This window comes from Mangifera indica, chromosome 8, assembly GCF_011075055.1.
Source record: "Mangifera indica cultivar Alphonso chromosome 8, CATAS_Mindica_2.1, whole genome shotgun sequence".
NCBI classification, from domain to species: domain Eukaryota; kingdom Viridiplantae; phylum Streptophyta; class Magnoliopsida; order Sapindales; family Anacardiaceae; genus Mangifera; species Mangifera indica.
In genome coordinates this window covers 1,426,218-1,448,522 of record NC_058144.1, presented here as the reverse complement: position 1 = coordinate 1,448,522, position 22,305 = coordinate 1,426,218, and the positions used below count along the sequence as shown (strand labels likewise).

Genomic DNA, 22,305 nt, shown 5'->3' with positions numbered 1-22,305 from the left:
ACCCGTTGATTTCAATGACTTCTTAGATCAAAATCGGAATATGCTATTACCATGCATTGTTTGACTTCAATACCCTCTAGAATGAACCAACACTCTACATTTTACCCATCGCCCATTCACCAAAAACACCTTGGAAAAGCAACAAATTCCAGACCTATCCTACAGTCCTCTCGACCGACCATCCCTCTCTCTAACTTTGCTTAAACCTGAAGACTTTAATCGGTTGATCTTAACCCCCCCAAAAAAAAAGGAAGAATTGTGATTGAAAACAATTGAGTATTTAAACAATTCATTTTTTTTTTCTAAATGATCTATCTTTGTTTTTCTTGAAGAATTTGGTGAATTGAGTTGGGCTTAATTTGTATTATGAGAAAAATATATGATGCCAGATATATCGAATATTCTGATTGTATGCATGCTGTTCAAAGCAAAATTAATGCTTGGTAGCTGTATTTTATTAACCAGGAATAGACCTACAGAGTGCCCTCACCAGATTTTCTAAGGGTCCATAATTTACACCTTGAAAATTAAATAATCCTCTCAACAGTTTTCCTGTAGCTTTAGTAGGCCACCAAGAATTATACTTGGAATTCAACGTTGGCAATCATTAATAATGATGACTACCGTATATTCTTGTTCTATTATTGGCCATTATTATTTTATAAATTCTTTTATTAATTGGTTAAAGACCACTTAAACTTAGTTGGATTTGAAATGATTAATTTGGAATTAAATTTAATTCATTTAAATGGTTAAATAAAAGAAAAATAATTATTAAAAAAAACAAATTTTAATATAATAACACCAATAAAATAAGAGAATTTAAATTAAATTAAATTCGGATAAAATTTTTTTCCATTCAAATTTAACTCTGTCAAACGGAAGAATGTCCAATCTCAAGTCAACTTGGATGAGACGTATTTCCCTTTTAAACTTTGATTATAGAGAGTCCACGTTCATTTCAACCCATTCCAATTCTCTAATTTCAAAATTTTTACCTTTTAGGCCCAAGCCCAATTTTAAGTTGACATTATTATCACAAGGAAGACAAATTTTAGAAAATTATTACAAACGGTTGATTTTTTTGTCGGAAACACAGGAGAAAAGTGCGTTCGTAGTTTCTGACAAAATGGATGGAGGCTTAGATAGAGATGGCCCACGCATCTGACATTTTGCTTTTAAATGGAAAGACCGTACACCTTTTTAACTTAATAAAGTATGTTTCAACGTTTAGCTCCTCCCCCAACAGTACTGGAAGAAACGCAGCAACGCAATCCCATTCCCCCAAAATTTCAAGTATTTTTCTTATTAATCAATCGATTTTAATGGCCCGTATGTACGTAGTTTCAGTCAGAGATGATAATTTCATATTGAATTTAAGATCCTTGACCTATTTTTATAAAAATAAATAAATAAATATTTTAATAGAAATGAAAATGGAAACATCCCACCTTGGTTTTTGTTTGTGTATTCATGTTTGTCTTTTTATATCAATATTTTTATTTAAAATATTAATATATTTTTAAAATTTTATATTATTTAAATTTATTTAAATTTTTATTATATATAATAAGGTAATTAATATATAATATTTGAACTAATAAATTTATTTTAATTTTATTATTTAATATATTTATATTATATTTAAAAAATACGAAAAAATAAGAGAAGAAATGAAAAAAATTTTCTTTGTGTGAAGAGAAAAGAGATTCCTTTTCATTGTTGTAATGGAGACAAGGATCAATCTTCTCTACAGAGACAAGAATAGAGATTGAAATCTCCTCTCTAACCCTCCTCATAAGCATCTGTAGTTTCAAATAAACACCGAAGCTAATAAATCAGATTTTTTAAAACGAATGAATAGATAATATTTTAAGATTTAACTTGATTGATTTATTCATCAATTTAATAATATTATTTATTTTATTTATAATATTATTTATTATTTAGATAATATTTTAATAATATTATATGTTACCCCACATGAATATCTAAATATTATGTGTTCAAACGGAAGTGAATACATTTTAGTTTTCATTGTTTTATAAAATAATTTTCAGCACTCACATGTTATCATTTTTTCTTTAAACAAAAAATTAAATAATTAACCATGTTAAATAAAACAAATTCTAAATTAAATAATTAAAATTATAACTATTAAATTATATAAAATAAGAATTTCAGGTTGGAAGGCGCTCGTGTTTCCTTCTGCATAATAGTCTCTTTTCTAGTATTCAAACTACCTTAAGGTCACGCGCTGTAGTTTTTCTATTGTCTGCTTCTGCATCAAACCGTTTGTTGAGTTCACAAGAGTGGGACCGTCGAAGTACACTCATAAAATCCATTTCTGACGTGGGCCATACTTGTTTGCCACTTCGTCATAAGAGCGGCCATTTCAGCGCGTGTCTTCACCCTTCATTATTTGGTTTGTATGTATCTTATTGGATTTTTCAAGTAAAAAATCTTGTTGACCTAAATACCCTTAGTCTTTGTTGGACAAAAATTATTATATATTCTTTTCTTCCACTTAATTTATGAACTTGCCACGTCGGTTTTCTTCAATATTAAAGTGTTAATATCCTGTTTAAGTAAAATAATAAAAATTAGTTTTTCATTAATAAAAAGTTTCTTTTTCAAAAGTCATTTAGATTTCCTTTTTTTTTTAAATATAGTTGGAAAAAAAAAAAACAGCTGCGAAGACAGCCCATTGAGTTGAAAACTTGAAGCGTAACATGGAAACGGTTGCAGATGATAGATTCTCAGGCTACAGAAAAAAAACAACAGCTTTGGACAACTAGCGTGACGTGTAATAGCAGTAGCTTTCTTTTCTCCCAAAGAAATCTGCGGAAATAAATAAAAATTCGGAAGGGCAAAAATGTCAATAAAAAACGAAACGAAACATATGAAGGGCCGAGAAAGCTACAGAAAGCTAAGAAAGAAACCCTGATTATCGAGTTCTGTGAGATCTGCAAAAATAAAACTCCGAGAGAGAGAGAAAGAGAGAGGGGGCCTGTGAGCGAGAGAGAGAGAAGTGAAAAATAAATAAATAGAAATAGAAAAGCTTAAGATCTAATATAAAAGCCTGCCTTTATTATGTCTGCGTGTCTATCTAACTATCTTTGAATATGAGGATTCGCAAGAACGCGAAGCTCTCTTCTGTATTGTATTCACACGCTTCAACATCAGAGCGTCTGCAGACACACGTGTGCCAGCTGAACCAGTCGCCATGGGATGTGATTTCATTCTCTCCAGAGAACTACCCATCTTTCTATCCCCAGGTGAGTTGGTGGGTTTCTTATCTATCTCTTTTTTCGTCGATATTATCACAGATCTACGAAAACCCTCTTCCCCGTTCTCTCCTTTTATCTTCATTTACCTGCATTTTCTCTTCTGGGTTCTAGGGTTTTGTGATTATACCCCGTTAGGGTTTCATTAAAACCCTAAATTTTCTCGTTTTTGTCGTGTATTCTCCTTCAAATAGCCGATTAGGGTATGGGGTCTTCACCATTTCTTGCTATTATATATCTTTTTCTTTTGCTTTTCATTCTCCTGCGTTTTATTTATCAGCTCGAAGGAGAAGATAGCTTTACAGGAAATGGGAGCTTTGGTGACTCTATTGGCGCTGTTGAGAGGTAATCCACTATTCTTCTTCAAATCGAATCTTTAACATACATTTTATCTCGTATTTTTCTCTCCTTCCAGTATTAGGGTTTTTTATTTATCGTTTTGAATAGTTGCAAGATGTAGCTATAATTATCCAAAATTTGTAATGGGTAAGAAGTATGAGTGGCCTGTGGTTGTAAATATGTTGTATATATAAACAGCGTGGCTTCTATGATGGACGGAGAAGAGAAGGCAGTGAAGCTCAAAGTCGAAGAAATGATAATTGACAATAACGAAATGGAAGATAATAAAGATACGAAAATGGAAGGTGAATTTGGGTTCGAGAAAAAATTCAAAACGTTGTATTGTAACAAAACTGACGGCAAGGGCTGGCAATGCAGAAATGAAGCCAAAGCTGGGCACACCATGTGCGACCATCACTTATCGTTAATCAAATCATACGGCAATGACATATCTTCTTCTTCTTTTACAAAGAAATCCGATAAGGGAATAGCAGTTCGTCGAGGCCGAGCTCGAGCCAAAAAGGGTTCGTCATCGTCGTCCAATCCATATGAATTTTACTACTATTCTGGGTTTGGGCCGTTGTGGGGCAAGAGGAGAGGTGTTGATAAAATAAACGAGGGAAAAAAGTTTGAAGATGGAGATGTTGAGGACATGAATAAGGACGAGAAAACGCCGTCTTCTTCTCAAATCGAAGATTTTGAATTTGTAGATGATGAAGACGATGATGATGACGAGAATGGAGATAGTCGAAAGAAAAGAATAAGAAAACCAGTGAAAGCAAGATCGTTGAAGTCTCTTATGTAGATGAAATGGGAAAACTGATGTTTTTTTTGTTTTTTGTTTTAATATTTAATCGGTTGAAATTAAAATTATGGGTGTTTAATTTTATTTTTTTAACTCGGGGTAACTTTTTTAGGGTTAATGGATTTTTACAAGTTTTTTGACCGGTGGTGAGATTAGCATCTCTCGATCAACATGGCGGTAGGAGGATGTCTACTGTGTGATTCCACTGGACCCAAGGAATTGTATTAATCACTGTTTTTAATAGCAAGGGTGTTTTTGTAATTTTACGTTCTGCCTTTAGTTTGACTTATTTATAATTAAACCTAATGTAAACATTATAAATTAATCTACTGATTAATAACAGAATGACAGCAAATGATCAGTTAAAGGTAATTTGCGTATACAGACAATAAAACTAAAATAATTAATAAATAACATTAATGAGCATTTATTTATGTACTTAACATATATGTTGAATTAAAATTAAAAATAATATTATATATATAATTTTATGTATAAATAACGGTATATTATTATATAATTAGATAATTTTAAATTTAAAATAAAATATCACTTATTCATTTGATAATATATCATTATTTGTATATATTATTTATACATATAATTTTATTATAAAATTAAATTATAAATATAACAACATTCAATAATATATCATTCTTAATGTATAAGAGAGTAATTATTATTAATACACACAATCAAAATCCCTCTAAAACGAGTGTATTATAATTTACTTATTAATCCTAGCTGTATTAATAGGGTTAGATTTGGATCTAAATAAGTCTAAATTTTGAAAAAAAAAAAAAGGGATTTTGATTTCGTTTATAGTACACATCAGGGGCACCATCCTGGCAGAATTCCCTTTTTTTTTTTTTTTTGGGGTTCCCTTCAGGCAAGCCCACTGGAATGTTAAAATGTTGTCCACACAGCAGACTCCACCTCCTACTTGATACACTCCAGTGGAGGGATGTTTGATGGCTCATTGTTGCGAAGAAATGATGGGCTATGAAAAGTAAGTTGTCTGACCAAAGTTGTCTCTTGTGAGTTTCATGACCATTTAAATAATATTCTCACCCAAAATTGGCTTCAAAACATCTATCACACAACACAGCAGGCTCCACCTCTTACTGGACACAGATGTGTCTGTGTCCAGCCGACATGTGCATGGGTTGATCCGCATGATCCGTCGAGGCACAAATTTGTGTGTTACACATACTTTGGCCAATGAGTCATCACTCAACTTACAGTTAACCAACTATCTATCTTCTTTTGATATATTAAAGGGCATACTAGTACGAAAGATTGGTTAAAGAACGGTTACTAAAGAAGAGAAAAAAAAATTATAAGAAGATAAATTGTCATTTTTCAAATTTTGAGTAATAAAAATTATTAGTTTTTAAAATTAAAAAGAGAAAAATATGATAAATTTTAAGTTTTTAAAAATAATTTTAGTTAAATAATATTTTTATTTTTAATTTTAATAAAAGAATTAATATTTAAATTTTCAAAAATTAATAGGTATGAATTTGGTTTCCGCCAAACCTTGGGTGGGAATAAGTATTTTGGCCTTCAAATAATATTCTCATCCCAAATTGGCTTCAAAGAAAGCACCTTTTCACCTTCTTTAGTAATTGAACCATGATGCTTTTTGTCACAAATATTCTCTTTCGTCCTCGATCTCAATCAACAAGTTCCTCATAAGATCTTTAATATGCTTTCTTGCTTCTCTACATATCACATGTTTCACTTCAATTCGCCAAACCATCACCACCATCATCGTTATTCTTCAGATCTAGCACCATCGCATCACCCGAAACTTGTCATATTCCTCTGCCATAAACCCCACACTCTCCCTCACCACATCATCTTCTCCACTCACACAAATTTCTCGATGACTCTTAACGGCCTCACCATAACCAACAATAGTAGTGGAGACAAAATCCTCTACACCATCTCCCTCACATGCCATCTTCTTCCCCATCTCAACCTCGCCTACTCAGGAAGCTGTCGTCTTGAATCGACCGCTTCGAACAACTACAGCACTTGAAGAGTCCCAACACATGAGGATTTTTAATCCTATATTACTGTTATTACTGTATTGTTACCATATAATAAAATTCCCGTCAACGATGACCAACATGTGCTTTTATCATCCAATTATTTCAGATTAATAATTTCTTACCAATTTTACGATACTGTATATTAGTAGTTCTCTTATATAAACACTTTTTTATATTTGTCAAATAAAATCATGTCAGCCACAAGGAAATATTCAATTTCGATGCCCAACTGGCCAACCTATGTTTCAATAAATAAATAAATAAAATTTATTTTTCATTAATTAATATTTTATTTTACAAAGATTTCATGGTTTTTTAATCAATAAAATAGAATACTGTTAAAAGATCCACATATTTCATACTCGCAGTTATCTAGCGCGTGGTCCACGTTAAAGCTGCTTTCGTGCCTACTTCAGCCCTCAGCTATCGCATGTTTACTTTGGATTAACTGCAAGGTTTTAAAATTATTTTTATTTTGGTATTATGCCAGCGCAACAGTCAAAATAAATAAATAAATAAATATATATAAGGAATATAGAATTTAAAAGTAGAAATGAATTAAAAATTATTATAGGTTATATACAGCCCAACATATATTATTCGTTTTGAGTTTCACGCCTCACGGTTTTAAAACATGTCTATCGAGTTAAGGGCTTCTGACCCCTGCTTATATACAAGCTCAGTAGACAGTACGAGAGCGATGTGAAACTTTAAGTCACAACACCCCCCCCCCCCAATCGTTATCGTGCTAATAACGTGTTATAAACAATCCAATAGATATTGTTCGCTTTGGGCTTCAGACCCTCAAGGGTTTAAAACGCATCTATCGTGGTGAGGGACTTCTAGCCTAACACCCAGACCTACATGGGCCACCACCAAGATACTGTCCGCTTTGGATCTTCAGGATCCGCATGGTTTTATTATGCGTCTATTGAGTTAAGCGCTTCTGGCCCCCGTTTATATACAAGCTCAGTAGACAGTACGAGAGCGATGTGGGACTTCAGGTTACAACACACCCCCTCATCGCTATCGTGCTGATAACGTGTTATAAACTGCCAACAGATATTGTCCGCTTTGGACTTCAGACCCTCACGGCTTTAAAACGCGTCTATTGAGTTAACGGCGTCTGACCCTTGCTTATATACAAACTCAATAGACAGTACGAAAGCGATGTAGAACTTCAGGTCACAACACACCTCCCTATCGTGCTGATAACGTGTTATGGAATTAATTTAGTAAATATGAAAAATAAAGAAATGAAAAGAATAATTGAGAAGAAAGGAGAAGAGAGCAAAGCTATGAAAATATGAATTCCGGATAATCAATTACAAAGGATGAGGGGGGGTTATTTATAGCATAATTGGCCACCCTTTAGTCAATTCTTCCACGCCACATATTCAAGGCATTTAATGTCTTCCCATTTTTTTTGGCAAAAATCAAGGCATGTAGTGGTCAAGTCAAATGCATATAGCTTGACTTGATTAGGTGGAAAGTCATCTAAATATGTAACACTCCTCCTTGGATTCCCACCATTTACAGATAATAATTATGTTCCTTTGCTTTAGTTTTTATCCCACTGGGTTTTTCCTTAGCAAAGTAATAATAATTATTTGTAAATATTGCAAATCCAAAGGAGAGTGTTACATATCTAGGTGATTTTCCTTCTAATCAAGTCAAGCACATGCATTTGACTTGACTACCACATGCCTTGACTCGGCCAAAAGAAATGAGAAAACATTAAATGCCTTGAACATGTGGCGTGGAAGAATTGACTAAAGGGTGACCAATTGTGCTATAAATACCCCCCTTTCATCTTTTGTAATTGATTATCCGAAATTCATAGTTTTGCTCTCTTCTCTTTTGCTCTTTTCTCCTTTCTTCTCAATTCTTTCTTTCATTTCTTTATCTTTCATATTTACTAAATTAATTTCATAACACGTTATTAGCACGATAGCGATGGGGGGGGGGGGTGGGGTGTGCTGTGATCTAAAGTCTCACATCACTCTTGTACTGTCTACTGAGCTTGTATATAAGCAGGGGCTGGATAACGTGTTATAATCAACCCGACCGATATTGTCCGCTTTGGTCTTCAGACCCTCACGGCTTTAAAACGCGTCGTTCGAGTGAATGACTTCTGACCCCTGCCTATATACACGCTCAGTAGATAGTACGGGAGCAATGTGGGACTTCAGGTCACAACACACCCCCCTCCATCGCTATCGTGCTGATAACGTGTTATGAGATTAATTTAGTAAATATAAAAGATAAAGAAATGAAAGGAAGAATTGAGAATAAAGGAGGAGAGCAAAACTATGAAAATATGAATTCCGGATAATCAATTACAAATGATGAGGGGGGTATTTATAGCACAATTGACCACCCTTTAGTCAATTCTTTCACGCCACATATTCAAGGCATTTAATGCCTTCCCATTTCTTTCGGCTAAGTCAAGGCATGTGGTGCCCAAGTCAAATGCATGTGCTTGACTTGATTAGGTGGAAAGCCACCTAGATATGTAACACTCCCCCTTGGATTCCCACCATTTACAGATAATATTATGTTCATTTGTTTTGGCTTTTATCTCATTGGTTTTTCCTTAGCAAGGTAATAATAATTATTTGTAAATAGTAAAAATCCAAAGGGGAGTGTTACATATCTAGGTGATTTTCCACCTAATCAAGTCAAGCCACACGCATTTGACTTGACCACCACATGCCTTGACTTGACCAAAAGAAATGGGAAGACATTAAATGCCTTGAGCATGTGGCATGGAAGAATTGACTAAATGGTGACCAATTGTGCTATAAATACCCCCTCTCATCCTTTGTAATTGATTATCCGAAATTTATATTCCCATAGCTTTGCTCTCTTCTCCTTTCTTCTCAATTCTTCCTTTCATTTCTTTATATTTCATATTTACTAAATTAATTTCATAACACGTTATTAGCACGATAGTGATGGAGGGGTGTGTTGTGACCTGAAGTCTCACATTACTCTCGTACTGTCTACTGAGCTTGTATATACACATGGGTTAGATAACGTGTTATAAATAACCCAACTGATATTGTCCGCTTTGGGCTTCAGGCCCTCACAGCTTTAAAACGCCTCATTCGAGTGAAGGGCTTCTAGCCGTGCCTATATACACGCTCAGTAGACAGTACAAGAACGATATGGAACTTCAGGTCACAATACACCCCTCCATCGCTATCGTGCTGATAACGTGTTATGAAATTAATTTAGTAAATATGAAAGATAAAGAAATGAAATGAAGAATTAAGAAGAAAGGAAAAGAGAGCAAAACTATGGAAATATGAATTTCGGATAATCAATTATAAAGGATGAGGGGGGGTATTTATAGCACAATTGACCACCATTTAGTCAATTCTTCCACGCCACATGTTCAAGGCATTTAATGTCTTTCCATTTCTTTTGGCCAAATTGAGATATGTGGTGGTCAAGTTAAATGAATGTGGGTTGACTTGATTAGGTGAAAAACCACCTAGATATGTAACACTCCCTCTTGGATTCCCACCATTTACAGATAATAATTATGTTCATTTGCTTTGGTTTTTATCCCACTGGATTTTTTCTTAACAAGGTAATAATAATTATCTATAAATGGTGAAAATCCAAAGGGAAGTGTTACATATCTAAATGACTTTCCATCTAATCAAGTCAAGCCACCTGTATTTGACTTGGCCACCACATGCCTTGAGTTGGCCAAAAAAAATAGGAAGACATTAAATACCTTGAACATGTGGCGTGGAAGAATTGACTAAAAGGTGACCAATTGTGCTATAAATACCCCCTCATCCTTTGTAATTGATTATTCAAAATTCATATTTCCATAACTTCGCTCTTTTCTCCTTTTTTCCTTTCATTTCTTTATCTTTCATATTTACTAAATTAATTCTATAACATTATAAGTATTTTTTAAAATAAGATTAGCAAAACACACAAATTAAGTATTGTAAATTATTAATTATACATATAAATATATAAATATAATTAATATATGGTGACTTAATTTTTTAACAATATGATACCATTTATTTTGGTACAAAAAATGACAGTAGGACTCAAGATGCATATGATCAATCAAAAGTGTTGATCATTTTGAAACTGGGTGAAAAGATGAAACTCAAATTTAAAAAAAAAAAAAAAAAACTAAAGGTACAATTGTATATGAAAAAAGATAAGAGTTTATATCCTTAGACTTAGGGGAAAAAAGTTAATATTTAAACACAAAGAATGTGATAAGGGGCATAAAATAAAAATTTTAAAATTTAAAGATGATCTTAAAATATAATTTAAATAAATTTTTTATATAATCATTTTATCTTTGATAATAATAACAAAATTTAACAACTGAATAAAAATTTAAATTTTCAAAAGTTTAACAGGTTTAACTAGATTTACACTAAACCTGGGGGTGGAAAGATTTTTTGACCTAAAAACTAAAGACTAATAGTTAGTTGCTATTTCACATCATGTAGAAATCAAAGTCAACGACTAGATTTTACTTGTATATTTAAAATTACAAAATATTCATGCTTCAAATTTTGTATTAATGCATACATGGTCAGTCTCACATATAGGAACTTCAAGGTTTTAGACCTACAAATTATTAGGGTGCCACCAAAATATTTCACTACTCCTTTGGAATATTTATAAATACCATTTAATTTTTTATATTTTCTCTTAAGTAAATGATCGTTCCTCCCTAGACATTAGAAGTATTGTTAATACTGAAAATTCCATCACTAAAGGTATACAAGATAAAATACTAATAAAAAATCTTTTAAAGAAATTTGACTTACCGCCTGGAAACCTAAGTCCATTGTTATTTAATTGATTGTCCTGTAAAACTTTAGTAGAGTAACAATATTAGATCCATAATATCTCGTTTATTTGTCTTGGTACAATTCTATATTTATAGGATAAAAGGGACATATAATTGTGTAATTACTTAGGAAGATACAACATGAACATAGTACATTAAATATAGATACCTAATGATATTCATTTCAAAGATCTATTGATTGCCTCTGCCTACTAAGGTATGAGATAATTGTTTTATCATAAAGATAAAGGATATAATATAAAAGGGTAATTTTTTTCAACCTAATATGTTGACTTCAAAAGTGTTTTCAATTGATAGGGATTATTTTTGTATAGACCCTTTGAAAAATGGTTGATTTAATTAAATAAAACAAAATATGTATAAACTCAACGCCTAAGGTTATTATTACACATGGGTAATGTGGTGGGGTCACCCCAACAAATAAGAATTCAACAGAACATGTTTCAATATTTAGACTGCAGTTAGATCCGAGGTGTAATTTCCAAGTTTCTTGAATTTGAGCAATGTGTGAAAAAAGCTTTTCGCATTTAAACAGTAGGGAGAATGGCATCAAGTTAAGGAATGATTCGTTGTACCTTGATGAAGTACACAGCAATTGCTAGTAATACGAAGAGTATAATGATCCACAAATTTAGTCCTGCCAAAAGATTTAACAGAGCAAAATGAGTTTTGTTTAAGATTCCATATGTGCTGCTCCAACTTGAAATGAAATGTAGGATTAGCATAATGCCTTGGACATTCAAGCAGATGCAACATCGATGATTAACAAGGCTAGTCCTTGCTTGTCTAAAATTTGACAGCATAAGCAAGCAGGTCCGAGGCTTGGGTGTAAGATGTATATAGTGAAAATTCTGTGAATACAACTAGAGGTGTAATGGAATTGAGTTGAATAATGATTGGTTCGAGCTCAAGCTCACCAAGCTGAGAAGTTCACAGCTCGAGCTTGAGACATGAACGATTAAATCAAGCTCGTCTCAATATATTATATTTAGATGTCAGAACTAAAAAATTGTATATATTTAAACCTCTTAACTTTTTATGTTTATCAATGACCCCCTCATATTCAGAGTCAGAGAAAAAGATTCTTGGGGTGTCAAATCAAAATTTGAAACATTTAGAGGTTTGTTGATATTTTACTCAAACCGAGTTGTGAACTTATGAGCTCACCAAACCGATTGACAACAAACTCAAGCTTGACTTGAGAGCTGAATTAGAGCTCGGCTTGAGAGTCAAACTCATGCCTCTCCAGCTCAACTGAAAACGAACTAAGTTGTGAACAGCTCTTGACCGGCTCAACTCATTTACACCCCTAGATACAACCTTAGAAGAAGGTGCATTGACTAGGTATAATGTTGAATCACAATATAACACACCAGCGAGGGTTTACTAATTATGGTCCTTCCAGAAGAAAAGAAAAGGATGGATATTTGATTCTCATATTGTGTGAGCACTGAAACAGTTCTATGGGTTTCAAATCAGCTAGTGACCTCTGCGAAAGGTCTCTCAGATGTGCTCTGTAAATGATAGAAAATGTGATTTGAGTTATTGAACTAATACTAATAGATCATGGAAGGAGCATACCGCTTTTCTTCTTGTTCTCAATTAAGGTCACCCTTGCACTTGAGTCCATAGATGCAGAAACTAAAGCCCTGTATTCAAACATCACATTCTTCCTATCAATTTTATTGTAAGACAAAGTAATTGCAATCTAAAAGCTATTGTTATCTCAAGGATCAGCCCAAACCTTGAATCATCAGAGAATGCCAGAGCTGTCACAAAGCCTAGGTGTGCTTTTCTAACCATTGTCTGAATTGCCATATTGCTTGAATTTATAATTGCAATGTCTCCTCCTGTCCCTCTGCTTGTCAACCAATTACAAGGTAAATAGATGATAGTTCTTATGAAATTGCACACAAAATGTGTTCATGCAGTTAAAGATAACAATAATCAACAAGTTCATACATTGCAAGTAGTTTTCCATCAGCTGAAACATTGAAGGAATAAACAGACTCACGTACAACTCGCTTTGAGCGAATCCTCTTCCAAGAGGTGGTATTCCATGTCACAATACTTGCACCCTTGTCTACACAAAAATAAGTTTCTTGAGGTTAGCTCATAAAACAGTGAAGTGGACAAGGGCATTTCTAGTAAGAAAAAGGACCCATGACTCCCAAAAGATGAAAATCTACCTGTTATTGCAGCAATGTAAAGAAGATAATTCTGATCACTAGATGGAGAGAATCTACAGGAGGCAAAAATTTCATCCTGGGTGAATTTATAAATGGATGTAGTTAATTTGAAGCCCATGAGAAAGAGAATAAATTCCAATAAACCAAAAAAGAAAAAAAGCCAAACAAAATGAGGCTTGAAGATTTTCCTAAAAAAGATTCTTTCTATTCTGTAAGTGTGAAGTAAACATAAGGTCATGATTAGCTTCTTGCTGTTTTGCTGACAGGTGCAATTGTTAATCAAACAGAATAGTGAAGAACAATATACAGCACAAAACATAAGAACAATTTCATCAAAACCCAACATGAAGCATCTTCATTACATCAACCAAGATTGAACTAGGCCACCAAAGCGAAGAAAACAAATATGTTCAAATGACTCATTGCTTACATTTTTATTTGGTAGAGAAGCTATAACAGACGCAGAGGTTACATCCCAAACCCTACCAGGGCCACGATTTCCCAAGGAGACAAGAAATTTTCCATCAGGGCTGCAAGTAAACCAAGCCAAATCATAAGTGGAACTAGTTAAACAATTGCAAAACAACCAATTCATTTTCTTTTCATCGAGCTAGCAGGTTAAGGCAATGACACTCTAATTCAACTGATCACTAGGACGAACCTGAAAGATAAATCCTTGACACAAGCATGAGCTTCAGATTCATTAAGAATAATTTCCAAGGTAGGCCACTTTAAAACCCTTAATTTTCCATCCTGCACTGCACCAAAATCTAAGCATCATATACCATTCTATTTTGTTTAAAAAATCCACAATATGTCTTGCTTTATCATTTCACCACATCATAACTAAAGCCAAAACTATAGAATGCATTTACATTACCATTAAGATTCTGGTACAAAATATTTGGGGTTTCAATTAATATATGGGTATTTGTATCTGGAGGTTAGTAACAGAATCTTCCTTACTGTTCACCAATAGCAAAGTCCAGAAAGAACAACGGTAGAAATTTGAGGTAGAAATATTACAAGGCTCTTGGGCTTTTACCTATGCTTAGGAGTAAAAAAGGGTGAAGCACAACCAAAACAATGAAAGAAAGACGAAAAAAGAAAAAAGTCCATGGGGCAATTGTATTTTAAAAGGAAAAGCATAGGATCTCTACCTCACCACCGGTAGCAAGAGTAGAACCATCAGAGTCAAAGGCTAGTGCTAACTGCTGCCCAACATCTTCTAACAGGCTGAGGACTTTCTCTGACCCTTTTACACCCAATCTCTGGACTTTGTCACTATTCTCTCTTACCCACTCAAACAATCTGCACAAGCAAAGTACAATAATGAATCGACTCTACTTGAGGCCTTAATATGCTAGCAAATGTATCTTAACTTAACCATAACAAAATGACAAGATTATAAGTAAACGGAAATCCAAGGAGTTGGCTAGTCACTAAGAAAAAATATAAATCAAAACAGTAGTTACTCAGCAAATCTATGAAGTTTAAATTTCAGAATGCCACTCTGGACTCTTGATATTATTCCAGTCAAATCGTGAAAGGAATTGCCAAAATTAAAAAATAAAATCAAATGAAAATAAGATGGGAACCTGCAACTATTTTGCATTGCACAAATAATTCCATCTCCACGTGGATGAACTGCCATTCGATAAGGTAAATCTGAATCAGTTTTAAACTTAGCCACCTGAAGCAGAAGAAAATAAAATCATCAAAGGTCAATCAATAACCTCATTCGTTTTTCCAGTCATGCCTATTATAAGAAATTAGTCAAAATATTCTCCAAAAATCTATTATGAAAAAAAATCAAGAAAGTTTTATTATTATCGTATCAATAACAAAATTAACAAGCCAGAACAACAGCTCCGTTGTTAGACTTACAGGTTGATTGGAGAGGGTATTGGAGGCGAAATCGAAGCGAGATAAGACAACAGCGTTGGGGATACCACTTTTGCCTTCACCGCCCCCGCCGACCAAAACGACATAGTTGTGATTGGCAGAGACTGTGTCAAATTTGTCGGCGGTGGGAGCTTCGTCTCCGGATCCATTTCGACCTTCGTCTTGTTCTAGTATTTGTTCTAGCAATTTGAGTTTCGATCTAATGTGCTTGTACGGAACCCAGGCGGCTCCGTAAAACGGCACGCCGTATTTCTGTAAAGCGTGAGATTCCATTCCGCTTCTTCTCCTTCTCACTCTCTTTAGTCAGGCCTCGCCAGTATTTTTGTAAGTAAAATACGTTTCAGAATTCAGAGGGTGCGAAAATTACTTTTGAGAAAATATCATTTTCCACCCTCATTTTTCAAAAGCTATATATGCCGAAGATGTTGATGGGTGAAATCAATCCCAAATCGGGGAAATTTCATGCATTGCCCTATGGTTAGTGTATTACATTCGACCTGCGTGGTCTGGAAACTATCAATACCCTTGCCTCAAAATAGGCTAAGATTTGAACTGAGCTAAACATACTCTAATCAAAGGCCAATTTTAACTTTATTTGAACCTAAAGCAATAGGGTTTAAATTAATTCGAATAATAAACAATAACATTAAAAAAAAATCTTTAAAGAAAAGTTTCCATATAACAATACTAGCGATATTTGAACTCGAGCAAATCTAGAGTTCTAGTTTGAATAAAAACCAAATATAAATTTGAACCCAATAAAATAATAATATGTTTAACCATTTTGCCAATGGCATTTGTAAGAACTTGACATGAAAGAAAAAAATGTAATAAGATAAGCAAAATATATTATACTTGAAATTTATATTTGACATCACATTTTAACCAAACCTCTAACATGTTTTCTCGAATTTCTTCGTTTCTGAAATTGATAACTTGCATAATTGCCTATCAGTCAGGCAATTAAATCTGTATACATGTAACAAGACTGAAAGAAACATTATTGAAATAATCCTGAGCACAAATCTTCTCATTCACTGGCAACATTGAGCTTCGAGAAAGAGTGAATGGCACATTAAAAAGGAAGGATTTTGAACATGATACGAAGTTATGAACAACATGGCATAAAATGAATATATTCTTCTGGGTTCCGGCAGTTTGTGGAAGACCCTACTGAGGAGAATCAAATAATCTGTTCTTACTCTATATTTGCTACCTCCGTATCACATCAAATTCAGAATCACATTAAGAATTTAACAGTCTGTTTGGTTTTTAATCTAAAATCATTTTCAAAAACTAAAATACGATAGGACAATGTCTAGAGAAAGGTAAAATCAGTAAATTACGTCAACAATGTCTACAAATGTGTACCCAGATACAAAGACATTGAAGCAGGGAGAGAGTTCAAAACTTCTGAATCATGGTTCATTGAAAACAAAACACTGGACGCCCCAAATGTGAAAGGGTCTTACTTCAACACTGTTTGCTGGCGCCCATCCGGGATTGCAAACAGAACAACAGGCTTTGATGGTCTAGTGAACGGAATGTCACATCTGAAGTAGCCCTTCCTCTCCAGCTGCAAAACCTCTCCACGTTTCAGATTTCGCATGTTTGAATCTCCAACTGCTGGAGTCTCGATTTTTGTACATGGGTTGAGCACATCTAGGAAGTCCTCACCTTCTTCAAGCTGCACCCAGAATGGGTCAGAAGCAGCAACCAAAATCAGTAAACCAGATAAAATAAGTCCATTCCATTAATGCATTTATGGATTATATAGCATAATCATGGGATTAACTCACAAAATCACATTGCTGCTAAATACTTTGAATTGTACAGTTAATAACAACAAAAAAATGCATTGAAAAGTTTGGTTTATCATTTTATTAAATGTACCTTCTTCTTCGTGATAAGGTAGTCAAATCCCACCAATGTGAGGTTAACTAATTCATTTGTTTCAGGTAGCCAGGTCAGCTTCAACTTTGTGGTCTTGACTGATCCTTCTAGATGCAGAATACCTGACAACTGCATGACATTTCCATCCTGGTCCTTATTTATTTCCTTCACTATGGCATTCCCCCAATCCATCAAGGTAATTTCCTCATCTACTGAGATGGATATGGCATCAGCTTGGTCTATCCATATCCTCTTTGTGTAAGTAGTAGCTTTCTCTCCAGCACCTTCATACTTCTTATGCCTTGGAATGATGCGAACAAATGGTTCATCAGGACCATTGGTAAGGGTCAAAAGTACACGTTTCTCTTCAATGACAGCAGTGTGTCTAGGACACACCGGATCGATAATCTTCTTATTTATAGTCCAAAGTTTGTCCCATTCCATCAGATTGAGATTTTTGGAAGCCCCCTGAAACAAAGATGTAGAAGTTAATCTTCGCATTAAATGAACTGTAATCATTTACAAGAACAAATTAAAGTATAAGAATAAACTGTATTATATAAATAAAAATAACTACTTCAAGAGTATGAAGTTTGAGGAAGTCATCTATATTATCTTACCTGTTCAAGAATAAACTGTATCAAAGCGTCAACTTTCAGACCCCTTCGCACAATACCTTGAACAGTTGGAAAACGAGGGTCATCCCACCCATCAACCTTTCCATTTTGGACAAACCAGAGAAGCTTACGCTTGCTGAGAAGTGTATAGACCATATTCAATCGGCTAAACTCATAAATGTGAACCTTCTTCACTCCCATATCCTCCTGGATTCTATGATACTGAGCATTGCGATCATGATACTCACTAGAACGAAGTGCATGTGTTATTCCTTCTTTAGCGTCAACAAAAGGACATGCAAAATCATATGTTGGGTATAACTTGTACTTAGACCCAATTCGGTGGTGGGGAAGTGGATTGCAACGATAATAAACTGGATCTCGAAGAGATTTGTTAGGGTCTTGCATGTCTAACTTCCCCCGAAGACAGCACTGCATACCCCTTTCTGATCCCAAAATCATTTCCTTCCACAATTTCATATTCTCCTCCACACTGTTGCTCCTACATTTTGATTCAATCCCATCCATCCTTTCTTTCTGCATTTGCTCACGTGGTGTATCATCAACATAAGCCTTGCCCTGTTGAATCAAATTCTCAGCCATTGCCATCAAATCTGGGAAATAATCTGAAGTATAGGTAACTTCTTCATACTTGATACCCAATGTCTCAATGTCTTTCAAAAGATTGTCAACAAATTCATTGCTTTCTTTTGCAGGGTTTGTATCATCAAAACGCACAATCAGCTGACCTTGGTACCTCTGGGCAAAATACTGATTCAATAGTGCAGCTTTTGAGTGCCCAATGTGAAGATAACCACTTGGTTCTGGTGCAAATCGCAAACGCACCTTGCAAATTTCGGCATCAGGAAGATCTACTTCAAAAGATGGACGGTTGCCTGCTTTTCCCTTTTCAGAAACATCTGCATTCACACTTTTTGATTGTTGGACAGCTTGTTGGTCTATTAATTTAGCTGCCACTGGCTTACCTACTCCTCTCTTACCAACATACATTGCTGTGACTTCATTCAAGAAGTCACAATATTCTGCAGATACTGAGTTGAACCACCGTACCAGGTTCTGGTACTTCTTCGATTTCCTCAAACTTTCCCATCTTTGCCCAGTTCCTGCAAAGAATAAAAGATTAGGCATCTATAAGAGATATGATAAAAAAATGATGTTAATGGTCTAGTAATAATCAAAGGTGCTCAATCAAGACAAAAATTCCTGAAATTCACCAAAATCTCTAAATCCAAAAGAAAAGCAATAAACAAATGCGTTGAAAACTCATTTCCTAATCCCTGATTTGGGATTAATTTAAATTTGAAATGATTGATTAGTGCTCCCCGATCAGGGATTAGGAAAAGAGTTGTCAACACAATGAAACATTTGTATTCAAAAATGCCAACCAATAAACATAACGCCAAAAAACACCCATTTGAATGGCCCTATGGCAAACAAGGAAATGTGCTTTTGTTTTTTTCTGGACATATTTAAAGGTATATGTTCTCTTTTTAGAGGATGTGGACCCCATAAACTGAACTATGACATATATGCAATCTGAGGAAAGAGTCTAAGCTTCTCTTTACTTTGCTGTCAGTTTAAATAGCCCTAATGTGTCACATACTAACATAAATAGACAATCTGAAACCTTTACCTGCAAGAGCTGACCAGATTGCTATATCTGCTATTGACAAACACTGACCAACCACAAAAGTACGCTTCTCAAGATATTTGTCCACATAGTTGCATGCATTCTCAAATTCAGAGCCAGATGAAAAAACCAAAACATATTCTAGCCATTCATCAATCTGTAAAAAATAATAATAAGAGAAAGATACTTGTTAAGAACCAAAATATAAAAGAAATTTACACTGCTAAACTTGAAATTTCATAACAAACTCAATTTTATGTAAGAAGGACATAAAGAAATAGACTAAAGATAATTACCTCGCCAGATTCATATGCATTCTGCCCGTACAATTTGGCAACTCTACCAATGTAACGAAGAAGAACATATGTGCCATGCAATTTCAACCTATAATAAAAATTAGGTTAAGAATAACATAGTGTGATTGTTTTTCAAACTGATAAATCAATAGGCAATAAACGGAAAAATCCAAAAAACAAGCTACTACCACATCCAGAAACAGTAAACCCAAAACAGAGAACCCCACCGGACACATGTTAAATTTTTTCATTCTAAGAACAAGCTCATGAGTGAGGAAAAAAAAAAAAACCATCAGAGAAGTGGAAAGTAAGAGTAGAGCCAGAAGGATAATAAAAATATGCCAACAAGCTTCCCAACAAAATAGTTGAGGGCTATCAGCTGAAAATGGTAGTTTGATCCCCATAATTATTAGGAACCTATGATAGTCCTAACAATAATAATTCAGAAAGCCTTGAGAGCACAGGAGCTCTCTGGAATGAGGAACAGAGAACAGGGAACTCAAAAGTCTTCCAAAACTTGAAATCCTGATAAGTGGAGTAGAGAGAACTGTCTAGAGACAAGTTATAAAACTGTCCACAGAGAAGCTATAAAGAATAGAATCTGGTGGATCAACGTCATTTTTGCCTAAAGCTATTATGTTTTACTCCATGAATAAGTTGTATCCATAGGCTCTATCGTCTAACACAATAAAGAAAACCAAATTGGTATAAGAAAAATGAAATCTAACTAAATTTAACTCCTAGGTAAATAAAGAAAATAACAATATCCAAGTGCAAGAGGAATTAGGAATAGTAAGGGACATCAGGGATATTAGTATGAGGAAAAAAGGGATCCCTAATATTTAAGGGAGAAAAAGAATCCCAAGGAATGGATCTATAAGGTAATAGAAAATCTTGTTTTAATTAGTCAACCTAATATTTAAATGCACATGAAATATATATAATCTAATTCCTTCATTAAATGAAAAATTAGTACAAATGATATTTATTGATGGAATTTAAAATTTATACTTGATGACTATAAAATTCTTTCTTGTTTAGGCTCGTCTTATGTTTTAAGTTTTTTATAAACAAAAAGAAAATCTTATAATTCACTCATTTAAACTTTCCTCTAACTCTCTACTAATAACTCACCTAATATCTAAAATATATTATTCCAAGTCGAATCAATTTTCATGAAATACAATAATAATATATTCATATATTTGAATAACAAGAAGAAAAGAACAGATATACATTAGAGATTTTTTTTTTTAAATTTTAAAAGTATTGTTTTTTTTTTCATCTACTAATTTATCAGGAATCTAAATTTCTTATTGAGTGATGCTGTTTAAATCCCAATTTTTTCCCAATAAGCCCCGATCCCATTGTAGGAGAGGGTAAAATTGTAATCAAGATTTATATTTATCACAATTATATTAAAATGGGAGGAAAACATACCCATTAGAGAAGTGGAAAGTAGGCGCAGAGCCAGAAGCATCAGCTGGAAAAGAGATGCCGGCAACCTTCGCAGCAGCAATAACAGACAGCGGAGGGCTATCAGCTGCAAATGATAACTTCTTGATCTCCATAATCCCCACTTGCCCTGCAATTTTTCCATAATCAATACTAGCAATCATAAAACTGAAATGTTAATCAACTACAGAAGAAGAAAAACATACATATTGTTAAAGCTAAGAGTAAATACTAACCCCAAAAGGAAAACAAATTAAGCTTATAGAAACCTAGGATATATACCAAAATATCAAAGTCGGAATTAGAATTTCCAAATCAGGTAAGTTTAGGGTCAATGTTCTAACATCAACCGCTAACGGAAATCATAGAACCGTGAAATGATAAATAGTGAAGATATGGGATAAAAAGTTATATATAGCTATTGAAAACCAAAGGCGGGTAGTGGATTCCTGTAATCCAAGTAGCGTTTTTGTTCCCATAATTGCAAATGCAGCGTTACAGCCCACAGTATTATAGTCAGTAAAACGAGTTGATTCACATTACAGTAACATTGAATCCCAAGACCCAATTGAATGGAAGCATCAAAAGGGGCGACCAAAAAACCCCTAAACTACAAGCTATTAATAATCTACGCTGATCAAAATTTCAATTTCACCCAATTGAAAATAGAGTGAGAAGTAATCCAAATTCGATGAGTTTATGTACTTACAAGATGATGAAGATTTTGGTGTGAAGAAAAGGCGGCTAAAACGATGCCGTATAAATGATGTCGTGGTTGAGAAAAACGCCGCCGCGGTACTCGAGTGGCTTCCTGATTTGGTTTGTTAAGGTAGCAGCTCCTAAGAAGGGAAGCACCCAGCGGGCTCAGCACTTCTTAAAGGCTAAATGAATTTCCCGCCCAATGTTTGATAAAATGACAATTCCCACCCTTTAAATTCAAAAAATCG

At 34.1% G+C, this 22,305-nt stretch overlaps 3 protein-coding genes across 7 annotated transcripts; 1 reads left to right on the top strand and 2 right to left on the bottom strand.

Moving 5' to 3' along the window:
- The first annotated feature begins 2,813 nt into the window (after positions 1 to 2,813).
- Positions 2,814 to 4,692, top strand: LOC123224583. Of its 2 annotated transcripts, none has more exons than XM_044648321.1 (3): positions 2,814 to 3,286; positions 3,568 to 3,632; positions 3,825 to 4,692. In XM_044648321.1, exons 1-3 carry the CDS (start codon positions 3,227 to 3,229, stop codon positions 4,429 to 4,431), a joined length of 732 nt encoding a protein of 243 aa, XP_044504256.1. In that variant the 5' UTR covers positions 2,814 to 3,226; the 3' UTR covers positions 4,432 to 4,692. The 2 variants fall into 2 exon arrangements, with proteins under 2 accessions (XP_044504256.1, XP_044504255.1); XM_044648320.1 differs by having other exon boundaries at positions 2,818 to 3,278.
- Positions 4,693 to 6,739: 2,047 nt separating this feature from the next.
- LOC123224582 (SEC12-like protein 2) lies at positions 6,740 to 15,957 on the bottom strand. Of its 2 annotated transcripts, XM_044648318.1 has the most exons (11): positions 15,429 to 15,957; positions 15,140 to 15,234; positions 14,702 to 14,852; positions 14,203 to 14,294; positions 13,972 to 14,071; positions 13,542 to 13,617; positions 13,315 to 13,435; positions 13,097 to 13,210; positions 12,934 to 13,001; positions 11,928 to 11,989; positions 6,740 to 6,936 (listed from the first exon to the last, which is right to left on the bottom strand). In XM_044648318.1, exons 1-11 carry the CDS (start codon positions 15,717 to 15,719, stop codon positions 6,901 to 6,903), a joined length of 1,206 nt encoding a protein of 401 aa, XP_044504253.1. In that variant the 5' UTR covers positions 15,720 to 15,957; the 3' UTR covers positions 6,740 to 6,900. The 2 variants fall into 2 exon arrangements, with proteins under 2 accessions (XP_044504253.1, XP_044504254.1); XM_044648319.1 differs by lacking the exon at positions 6,740 to 6,936 and having other exon boundaries at positions 11,623 to 11,989; positions 15,429 to 15,953.
- Positions 15,958 to 16,765: 808 nt separating this feature from the next.
- Positions 16,766 to 22,223, bottom strand: LOC123223870 (glutamate--tRNA ligase, cytoplasmic-like). 3 transcript variants are annotated; one of them, XM_044647313.1, is made up of 7 exons: positions 22,068 to 22,223; positions 21,344 to 21,488; positions 19,904 to 19,991; positions 19,611 to 19,764; positions 17,960 to 19,080; positions 17,340 to 17,807; positions 16,766 to 17,133 (listed from the first exon to the last, which is right to left on the bottom strand). In XM_044647313.1, the coding sequence occupies exons 2-7, from the start codon at positions 21,472 to 21,474 to the stop codon at positions 16,915 to 16,917; spliced, it is 2,181 nt and encodes a 726-aa protein (XP_044503248.1). In that variant the 5' UTR covers positions 21,475 to 21,488; positions 22,068 to 22,223; the 3' UTR covers positions 16,766 to 16,914. The 3 variants fall into 3 exon arrangements, with proteins under 3 accessions (XP_044503248.1, XP_044503249.1, XP_044503250.1); XM_044647314.1 differs by having other exon boundaries at positions 21,344 to 21,496; positions 22,068 to 22,209; XM_044647315.1 differs by lacking the exon at positions 22,068 to 22,223 and adding an exon at positions 21,595 to 21,612.
- Positions 22,224 to 22,305: the final 82 nt, after the last annotated feature.